The following is a 10,636-nucleotide window of genomic DNA, read 5'->3' as shown; positions in this document are numbered from 1 at the left end:
CCTGGCTCACACTAGTCTTGATATATACATATATATATATAGAGAGAGAGATGTGCCTGTGCTCTGTGCTGCAGCACATCGCAAATATGTAGGAAACAAGCCGAGCAGGGAGCAGGGTGCCATCCTGATATCCTCCAGCAGTGCCTCCCCATGGGAACTCAGCTTTTCTTTGATAAACACCTCTCCCCTTCCTCCCAGTGACCCGTGCTTCACCTTGCTGCTCATCTCACCCCCAGGCTGCTGCTTCCTTCTTATTTCTCTAGAGTTTGGGCATGCGATGCAAACTCTCCGTAGGGCTGCGGCACATCTGTGCTCTGCAGGGGAAAAGAAAGTCAGTCCCAAAGCAGATCCCCCGATGCTCTAGCTGGAACCACAGCCCGTATGCAGCGTCGGGCTGAGACATGGACCTGTGTGGTGACACATCTGCCGAACGGTGTTACGTCCCCTGCCTGCTGCAGGTAGCAGGTGAAATTTGGGACGATTTTTCAGCTGATCTGTGGAAGGATAGGGATGGTTCTTTCCCATCCTTGGCATCGCCAGGATGCTCTGCTCTGAAACCAGCATCTGCAGGGCTGGGAGGACTGGCAGCACTTTTGTTCCCATGGAAACTCAGAGCGGGCACGTCCGGGGCTTTGGTTTCTCTTCTGCTGTGGGTTAGAGATCTCGGCTGGGTGAGGGGGAGACGGAGTGGAGGTGAGGGAGCGGAGGGGAAGAAGGGCCAGCGCTCCGCAGGGAGGAACCTGTACCCTTCAGCTGCAGCAGTGAGGGTGGTGAACCGTGTCGCTTGACGAAGGGCAAGCAGTGGTATGTTTTAGGGGTACCAGTGACTTTGCCTGCATTGCGAAGGTCCACAGAGCATCCTCCTGCCCACGAGATGCTCAGCGTGAAGGCAGGGATGGAAACGACTCCCTTCTGGAGGGTAGTAAATGGTTAACAGCATGCATCCTGGTCTTAATTAATTGCAGCCTGGTTTTGCTATCCCTCGTGCTGCGAGGGCTCCCAGCAGCTCTCCCAGCCCGGCTGCCAGGGCTTGACATTTTCAGGGGTGTGAACGTGAGCCCTCAGCTTGTCTCCGTGCACGCCGTGCTGGGAAGGAAAGGTCAGCGCTTGTGATGGGTAGCTTAAACCCCCGGCTCCGTTCCCGGCCAGCTTCCTCTGGCTGGGAAGAGACCTCAGGCAGGACAAGGAGCAGGTTTTGAATAGAAAGGGGCTTCTGTGACAGGCTTGCTTTTAAATATCTCAGTCCTAGCTTGGTCAGTAGCTCCAGTAGCACCTGCCTCCCGTTTTTGCTGGTGGTTTCATAGAGCGCCAAAAATTCAGTGGTGATGGAGGCCACGTTCTTGCCTGCCACACAGAGAAAGCATCTTTCCATCCGTCGCTGCAATCCACCACTTTTTACCACCTCTATCCCTTGCTGGTGCTGTGTGAGGAAGATAGACTGTCTGTTTTAGGGGGAACTTCCCACAGCCCTGGGGACAGGGATAGAAACAGCCAGAGCTGGGTGTCTCTGCTAGCCACGGAGGGGGACATCCATGGAGAATGTGGCACCGGAGATGCTGGAGGGGGAAATCATGTCTCCTGAAAGTGAGAGAAACCATCTCGTAAAAAAAAAGAAAAAAAGAAAAAAGATAAAAATTCCCTTTTCCCCATCCCCTGCGCCTCTCTGCTTTCGTTACTAAGCAACGGGTCCTTGATCTTTCTGTCTGTCTTCTTTCCTTTGGTTCCCAAGTGAAGTCATTAAAATGTCTGAAGGGATGAAACTCATATTTCACCTTCTGCCTGTCTAGGGAAGGAGCCCCTGGGGCCGGGGTCCCTCGGGGACACCCTGCAGGTCTGATGGAGGGCTCTGTCTGGGCACGGATCCCGGCGGGGGCTGAGCAGAGGGGGACCCGCATGTTTGCACGATTGTGTCTCACGCTGGGATCGGGCAGGGAGCAGATGGGATCAGAAGGGACAGAGCAGGTCTGTGCCATCGGCTGCAGCCGGCTCCAGCCCTAACGTATGCTCTGCTCTCAGCCCTTCGCGACCAGCTCGCTTGTCTCTGCCACGAGGATCCGCGGCACGGGCGCCCGGCGGCCGTCCCTGCTCCACCGGAGCTGCATGTCCTTCTGCCACGACACCGACTCCCCACCAGTGCCGGACGGGCTGCAGCAGGTCCCTCCAGGAAGGGGCTTGGGACCACTTGATGCCAGTGCGAGCCTGAGGTCTTCGTCGGATAGCCGGAGCCCCGGGGATCTGGGTAACTGGGGAGAGAGGGAGGCACGGCCATCCTCACCTGTCCGTGATGGAGTTTCGGTGGCTTTTGCATTGTGTTCTTGTGCCACCGCCTGAAAACTAGGAAGTATTAATTATGGTTTCTTGGCGGTAGTGGGGAATTCAGCTCCCACAGATGTGATTAATTATTTACCTCTCCCCTCTCTGCAGAGTCTGCCCAGCATCCTTCCTTCACCTTTGAAACGGAGACCTCCTCCGATTGGGAGCTGCAGGACTTCGACTTCAGCACTGCCAGCGGCTCCCCGCACTCCCCCAAGACCTTCTGCAAGGCGGTGGTGAAGGGGCTAAGGAGCAACGAGCCCGTGCAGTGGGAAGTTGCCTTTGATATCCGCCCTCTCTTCCAAGAGCGGGAGAGCCAGACGGACGGCGATGCAGACCTGTGGAGCGAGACCTTCCACCACCTGGCAGCCAAGTCGGTCATCCGGGACTTTGAGCAGCTTGCCGAGAAGGAGTGTGAAATCGAGCACGGTAACGTGCAGCTCTGCTCAAGTCGGCTGCGGGCAGACCCTGCCCTGCCTCGGGGTGGGCTTCCCAGCAGCTTCAGCAGCCCCGCCAGTTAATACAAGGGCAGGCAGTGGTGAAACATCAGGCAATGTCTCATGTAGTTCCCCAGCGACAGCCCCCTCCTGCTGCCTGCACTTTTCTCCTGCTTCTGCAGCCTTGCGGCACGTTAACACGCTCGAACTCGTGCTCCTTCGTGCTCCTCTGCTTCACATGTCGGGTGACAGTGATTATCTTTAAGGATTTAGTCACCTGGTCTGGGAGGTGGCATCAAACTCAGAGGGTGCAGCAGCAGCTGTGCATCACTGCTCTGGGCTGCACATGTCCCTGGGTCTTATCAAACTTCTGCTCCACAAAATGCATCTGTGCTTGTAAAATAAGAGCAGAAGGAGCGGTAGGCAGAGTTTAGAGGGATACAGTCCCTGCTGGGCATGGTGCCCAAGCGTGGAGCTGGGTCTGGGAGCTGGGTCCGAAGGGTGGATGGAATCCACGGGGCATGTGGACTCTAACCCTGGTGTCTCTCATGTTGGCAGGGTCCGGGCGGCGGTACCAGGTCAACGCTGTCCACACCAGCAAGGCCTGCAACATCATCAGCAAGTACACGGCGTTCATGCCGGTGGACCTGAGCACCAACGCCTACCTGCCCACCATCGTTGAGTACACCCACACAGGTAACGTGGGGCCAGTGGGGAGGTGAAACGTTGTCCTGGGAGGGAGGGTGTCACCTGAGAAACCTCGTTCAGAGCAAACCCCGTGAAGCCATGGCTCCATTCAGCATCAGCCCTATGTACCCAAGGCCGTGGCTGAGCCTAACGGCGTGCCTGCCGCTCTTGGTGGCACGAACCTCTTCCCCATGGCCAGGCAAAAGGTCTGCTCTTAGGTCTGCGTGCCCAGAGATGACCCATTCTGTGGGTTTTGTTGCCATCGTGTGTGTGGCGGTCCCTCTCTAATGCTGGCGATTCCCTTCTCTCGTGCCAAGGGGCAGCGTCCAAGCAAGGCAGCCAGAGGAGCCTGAGCTCAGGAAACAGAAGGCATCGTGGCTTTTCCCCTGGACGTCCCCAGTCAGCTTGTGGTCAGAACGGAGACGATGGATTTTACGGCATAAGTGAGATTCCCTGGGGTTTTGTCTCCTTCCTGGTGTTAGGGATCTCAGTGGTTTAGTCTATGAAGGGGCATCTTCTCTGATCTTTTTTCCTTCTGCCTTCCTCTTTGAATATGGTGCTCACCAGACACGTGTCTGGCTGGAGTCCATCTCCTTAAATGGGGAAGAAGCTGCAATTTCCCCTGAAACTCCCAAATCGCAGGCAGTGGCTGCTGACAATGCTTGGAAGTTAATTGGCAGCCGTAGCGCAGATAACATGAGGGATGAAACCGGGTGTAATTAGAGGCAAGGGGATGTGAGACACTTGCTTGTCACCAAATCCTCCGCTAATGAAGATGAGTTGGATTGGACCTTGTCTGGCTTTGTCAGATCTGCAGCTGAATTAAAATCACCCCTGATCAGGCTCATTAACCTGGTAATGCCGCGGAGAGGCAGAGCGGCCGTGCCGCAGCCCGGCGTGGTGGCAGTTTGGGCTGGGTGGCGTTGCTGATGTGGTTCCTCCATTGCAGATGCAGAGGAGAGCAGCCTGTCGCCCTGCAGCACCCCTTCCTCCTCCGGCTGGGAGCGCTGCGGTCTCCCCGAAGGTAGGGAAAAGAGCTGACGGTACTTGCTAGGCTGCAGGCGCATCGAGTCCACGATCTGGGTTCTTCCCCAAATACTTCTGCTGAGTTTTTGGGGGTTTTGTAAAATTTTAGGACCTAAAATTAGGCCTGTGAGCACAAGACCTGACTCCTTCCGGGCTGCAAAGGACAGAGCCCGATGGGGCCTTTGGTATAGATATCCCCCAGGTTCATTTTTGAGAGGTACGGGAATTTCATTATCCATGGAGGAAAAATGAGGCAAGGGGAGAGGAAGGATTTTGCCAAAGACTCAGCAGCAGAACAAGCCACCCCGTGTCCCAGTGCATTGACTCTGCTCCCTTTCGCTCTCCTGTAGCACCTCGTTTTACCCCCAGCTTTGTGTTTCTTCCCAGGGCCGTTACAGAGCCTGTCTGCGTCCTCTGCACAAGCCCAAAAATCCATCGAGAGCCTCTTTGCTGCAAGGTATGGGCCAGCTCAACCTTCCTCTGACCTTAGCAGATGTCTTGCACCTCCGTGGGTCTGATGCAAATACAAACGAGGGGGAGAGGAGGGACAGCCCGGGGTTAGTGGCTGGAGCCGGGACTGAGTGTGATGCCAGTGTCTGGCGACCAGGGATGGTTCTCGGAGGGGAGGGTGGGCATCAGGAGGGGCATGGAGATAACGGCCACCCTCTCCTCCTCCTGCAGGCTGACCTTCAACAAAACCAGGCTGCTGACTCGAGCCGCCAAAGGGTTCATGATTAAATCTCCGAGCAGAGCGAGCGAAGCCAGCTCCGAGGGTGACAATGAGAACATAGACTACCTTCCCCTGGTGAGCAGCTCATTGCCAGGTCTTGCCAGGGTTGCATGGTCACTGCTGGGGAGCAGAGGGCAGGAGGATCCTTCCGGATCCTGCTTCTTGCCATCTCTGATGGCCATGTCCAATGGTCCGCTCAGAGATGGAGATCTGCTCTGCCCATGCATGCCTTTTTCCTGAACCTCCCGGAAGCGGTTGGTATCTCAGAGCTTCTCTATATGCCTACTGCTCCTTGCAGGCGTCTCTGCAGCTGGCCTGCGGTGCCTTTCTCATGAACTCAGCCTTCTGCGATGCCGTCAACATCCCCATGGAGAAGCTGAAGTGGACATCTCCTTTCGCCTGCCACCGCCTGGCCCTCAGTCCCTCCAGCTCCTACAGCACCAAGAAGGCCAGTCCCTCCGGGGAGCGCAAAAGCCTTGGCTCTGGCCAGCAGCTCCTGGTTCCCAATGGCACGCACGGGAAGAGTCCCACCAACAGAGACATTGCCCTGTGTGTGGGGTCGGAGGGACCCGGCCGCCACGCGGAGGACACCGGCCGCCTTCGCCACTTCTCAGGCAGCGCGGTGGAAAGCATCTCCAAAGCCCTGAAAGCCGAGAAGGAACTCTTCCCGCCGGCTATCACCATCCGCCGCTTCTCCTCCCCAGAGAGCACACCAGCCTCGGCCAAGTGGCAAGCCGACAGCGGCCGGGGCTCTGAGACGGACAGCTCGGAGGTCCAGGCGTTGCTCTTTGACATCGAGTTGCAGCAGCAGACGGAGCCGGAGGGGATGCTGTGGGCCACGGCGGTGGCTCTGGCCTGGCTGGAGCACAGCTCGGCTTCCTACTTCATCGAGTGGGAGCTGGTGGCTGCCAAGGCCAGCCTGTGGCTGAGTGAACAGGACTTCCCGGAGGGATACAGCCTGGCCACGGTGAAAGCCGCAGCCCAGCAGCTATTTGTCCTTCTCCGGCACTGGGATGAAAACCTGGAGTTCAACCTGCTGTGCTACAACCCGGGCAGCGTGTAAAGAGGACAAGGAGAGAGGCTCGGGCAGCTTACCAAGGGCGGAGGAGCAGGGACACGTCCTCAAGGAAACTCCTCCAAGGAGCTCAATTCCTCTGCTGCAGGGACAGTGCGTGTTTATTAGAGCAAACCCTGCAAACGGAAACAGCCCGGGCAAAATCCTGTGCTCAGCAGTTGGTATTTTGCCCCAGGAGGGTACCTACCAGCTGCCCGCAGTAGGATGCTCTTTATTTTTAACTGGAGCAGCACCTCCAGCTACAGCAGTTGTCTCTGATCCTGGTTTCTTCTGGTTCCCAGCCCTGTTCCCAGAGCAGGTCTCCCCAGTGCCTGCTCAGCTTGCCCCGTCCCTGCTCCGCTGCCTCTTCCCAGCCCTGAATCGCTGTCAACCCTTTGCTGCGGTCCCCCAGCCACGCGTCTGCCATCTCAGATGTCTTTTGGTGAAGGTGGACATCTAATGACGGGCTCATCTCATGGACCAAAGGAAATCCAGGCTGGAACTGACTGTCTGAAGAGCAACCCCGCTGTCACGGCCGGGAGGATGTTGCCTTGCCTCCAGCCCAGCGATGCACCGACAAGCTGGGCCAGTTGGAGACTGGGACCAAAGCCCACCGCATCCAGGCGGTGCTGGGCTCCCTCAGCCCCTCTGCGATCCCAGAGGGGGTCTGCGAGACCCCTTGCAGCCTTTGGAGCTTCACAGGCAGAGCAGGAGCACCTGGGGCTGAAGGAAGGGCCGGGCTAAGGAAACCAGCCCCGTGCACTTGATACCAAATAGACATCCCCTGCATTAAAATAACGGAGGAATTTTGTTCCCTGCCAAAACACTGCATCCTTCCTTCTCCGCACGAGCCTCCCGAGCGCTGATCTATTGGCTCTGAATGGCAGGCATCTGCCTTTGAACCAAGCGGCGTGGAGGCTTGCTCTCTTAAGGATGCCCGACCCTCTAAATCCGTCCCTCCTGCCCCCAAACTGGTAGCGGGACCTCTGCAGGACCCATCCCAAGAGCCGTGGCCAGACCTGCCCTTGCCTCGACCCTCTTGAAGGGCAAAAAGGAGAAGAGCCCTCCCAAACCCCGGGGTGATGCGAAGCCCCTCGCTCTTCCCACCTCCGCTTCTTGCATTCATGCTGCTTCAAGCCAAGATGCTGCCGGACACAAACTGCATCCCTCCACCCGTTGTTGGTACCACGGCTCCGCGGGAGCCCGGCTGAGTTGTTCTCCGTGATGGGGCGGCTCTCACCCTGGCGCAGCAAAGTCCTTCGCCAGCCCCACTGTCTCCAGCAGAGCCCGGTGATACCCAGGTGATTGCCAGGAGCTTCGTTATCACCGCAGACCAAAGGCACCGGAGGCAGCGTGAGGACTGTGGCTTGCAGAAACTGATGGGAAGAAGAAGAGGAGAAGCTGGGAGTGGACCTTTTTCAGCCCAAAGCTCACTTGTTACTAGAAGTCAGTGGTGTTCCCAGGGGGAAATACAGCTTCCAGGTTTTGGTTTGTTTTTTTATTATTATTATTATTTTAATCTTTAATTTTCTGCTGGAGGAAGGCCCCAGTTCTGGTTGGACTGGTTTTGTCTGAGGACAAATCAAAGGAAACACAGTTGATTCACAGGCATAGGGGTCTTGGCTCCTCCGCCAAGGAGGGATGGGTAAGAAGGGAAGTGTGAGTCTAAGAGCTGCAAACCGTCTAGCTGCAGAGTGCCGGGAGACTAGGGAAATGTGGGAACAAGAGAAAGGGTGTTTCCTTCCGAGACAAAGCATCTTTTCTTTGAAACCACCCCGGGAGGGGGGGAGAGCATCCCCTGCATTCCCTTGGAAAGCGTCATGAGCAGGAATATGCTTTGCACCAAATCTTTTGCTTTTTTTTCTGAGCAGAGCTAGTGGAGATTGGGACTATTTCAGCTCGCAAGAAAAAACTACCTCTCGTTTTCTGCCTTTTTTTCAGCTCCCTGACTACCATGACCTCCTCTGGTCCCCCTGACTTTACCAAAGCAGGGTTTATTCCCAGGGCATGAGCATCTCAGCCCTCTTGGGGTTACTGGTGAGCTGGTTCGTGATCCCTTGGTTCTCCCAAAAGACCCAGGCTGACTCGCAGGAGCTGCCCAGTGCTCTGTTAACCTGGAGCCATTGGCAAAACGAGTGTCCTTCCCGCTTTGGGGACTCCTTGAGTCAACAGGTCCCTTGTTCAGGATTCAGGGGTGAGGGCGCGCCATCGGCACAGCCCCTCCTACATCCCCTTGGCTTTCAGGGAAGGAAAAGAGGATGAAGTGGGTGAGCCTGGTTTGGAGCCTGATGCTGCTCTCACTGCTGCTCTTGCTTCTCCAGCCCCGGCCCGTGTCGTGCACGCCTCTACCCAGCTGCCTTCTCCGGCTCAGCATCGGAGGATGCTCCAGGATGGTCCATGCTGGGACACAAAGGGGGTGAGTCTCCTTAAACCTGCTGCCTGGGACCCTGGCAGGCGTGGGGACGCTCGCCATCGCTGCCCTGCGCCCTGCACAAGGAGTTGGGTGCCCTCACCCCCAGGCCTCTCACTCCACTCTGCTGAGGCATCGAGCTCGCCGCTGAGCCCTGGCGGCGCTGGGCCCTGCCTGGCTGCCCCTGGGACGGCCTTTCCTGCAGGATCTGGCCGGCGGCAGCTCCATGGATCCAAGTGCCTACGGAGGGAATCGCACGCCGTCGCCTCTGGCGTGGCTGCAGCGCCCATGGAGCCTGTCCGAAACCTGTTGCCTTTCGCTCCCTCCCTCGGCGTGTAGCAGCCTTGCCGTGTTTCAGCAGGTTCCTGGTGTGTGTCCGTGTGTCTGGGGAGGGAGACAGGAGGGAAACCAGTGCCGGGAACCACGAGCATCCCTCCGCTCTCTGCTCTCGGTGTCACCTCTCCGGGGTCCCCAGCGTGGCAATGCTCAGCGGCATTGCGGGGTTGCCGTCCGGGTGCCTTGGTGCAGTCGTGTTCTCTGTTGCAGAAGTGTTGTTGTCCCAGTAAATCACAGCCTGCTTGACTGTCCGGCGTGAGTCCTTTGTTTCGGGGTGGGTTTCCTGGGGCTGTGCCTGCCCTCTTCCCCCGGGGCATTGTGTGGGTGTTCAAAAAAAATCCCATCCTACTTTTGTGCACAAGTTAAGAGCTGGATTTCAGAGGGGACGGAGTCTCCATCAGGTTCTGGGGAGTTGTGGTTTTGCAAACCCCAAATTGCGCAGCACTTTGTAAGCTGATGGATACGGGGTTTTAAAAACCAGGGGCAGTTCGTTTTAATTCCTCTGTGAGGCAGAGAAGAGGAGCAGAAAAATCCTGCTACCATCTCTATCTCTAATGTCAGGGCTTTCAAGCATTTACGCTGTCACCCGGGCCGGTGGAAGGATGCCGCAATCCTTCTGCCTTCGGCCTACACCTTCCTTAATTAGCGTTATTATTACAGGCGTTAATAAAACAGCCATCACGTTTTCCAACCCAAAGCAGGAGGTAGGAACTATGCTGTTCCTTATTTTCCTCTTGGCAAGCAAGGACCCGCTCCGATGCCGTCCTGCTTTTTATGACCTGTGTATATATACATATATTTAAAAAAAAATAGACAGTTTTGGCCCAATTTGCCTCCTGTGGACCAGAGCAGGAGGGCCGGCTGTTTCTGTCTCATCCCCCCACCTCTGCGACCCCCTGTCTGCACCCGCCGGCGTAGGGCACTGGGGCAGGAGTTGGTGATTGCTTTCTAATCCTACTTCCCATCCCAATCTCTCCACCCTGCCCCAGCGCTGCCCGTCTTTGCCGCACCCTTGGCAAAGCCGCGCGGATGGAAAATGTTGCTTTCTCCATCGTTTCGCCCCGGACTGAGCTGAGGGACCCGCCGTGTGCTAAAAAAGTGCCCGGCCGTGCCTGCCTGCTGCGCTGCAGCAACTCTTGATTTATTAACTGCCCTTCAGTTGGCTAATTGGGCCGCTAATGAGAGCAGGGCTGAGTGCTTGGAGAGACTGGGAACTACCGTCTTCTCCGGGGATGGAGTGGGTCTCCCCAGGAGTGGGGACGGGTCTCTCTGGCTGCAGCACCTCCGGAGGGTCCCCCTCGGCATCCTCCTTTGCATCCAAGGGGATTTTCACCCGGTTAAGTTCTTGTCTTAAGGAAGGGTGCTCCGATGCTGTTGCCAGGGTGACCGCAAGTGCCTTATTAAGAGAAATTAGTTTGGATACAGTTGTCAGCCATGGCTTAATAAATAAGCCCCTTTACACTGCGTAAATAAATATTTGCACACAGTGGCCGCTCAGGGAGGGAGAGGTTTCCCAGTCCTGGGTGGCATCACGCTGCCATCAGTCCTGAGGGGCATTTTGGGGAGAGAACCGGCCAAATCAGGGTAGCCCTGGTGCGAAACTGCACCCCTGGGGCTGCCGGTGTGGGTCTCAGGGGGGGTTA

The 10,636-nt window shown here is 56.8% G+C and overlaps 1 protein-coding gene across 1 annotated transcript in view; it reads left to right on the top strand.

Annotated features, from left to right (window-relative positions):
- The window catches only part of VWA5B1 (von Willebrand factor A domain containing 5B1), a 21,025-nt gene extending 14,769 nt beyond the window's left edge, over positions 1–6,256 (top strand). The window contains exons 14-20 of the mRNA XM_009889987.1: positions 2,017–2,239; positions 2,425–2,742; positions 3,309–3,446; positions 4,387–4,461; positions 4,851–4,920; positions 5,145–5,268; positions 5,492–6,256. Of these exons, the coding sequence (XP_009888289.1) occupies positions 2,017–2,239; positions 2,425–2,742; positions 3,309–3,446; positions 4,387–4,461; positions 4,851–4,920; positions 5,145–5,268; positions 5,492–6,256 (1,713 nt within the window). The remainder of the gene's footprint in view (positions 1–2,016; positions 2,240–2,424; positions 2,743–3,308; positions 3,447–4,386; positions 4,462–4,850; positions 4,921–5,144; positions 5,269–5,491) is intronic.
- The last annotated feature ends 4,380 nt before the right edge of the window (positions 6,257–10,636 follow it).

This window comes from Charadrius vociferus, unplaced genomic scaffold, assembly GCF_000708025.1.
Source record: "Charadrius vociferus isolate BGI_N301 unplaced genomic scaffold, ASM70802v2 scaffold838, whole genome shotgun sequence".
NCBI classification, from domain to species: domain Eukaryota; kingdom Metazoa; phylum Chordata; class Aves; order Charadriiformes; family Charadriidae; genus Charadrius; species Charadrius vociferus.
Note: the sequence above shows the minus strand (reverse complement) of the source record. Positions and strands in the feature narration are given on the sequence as shown.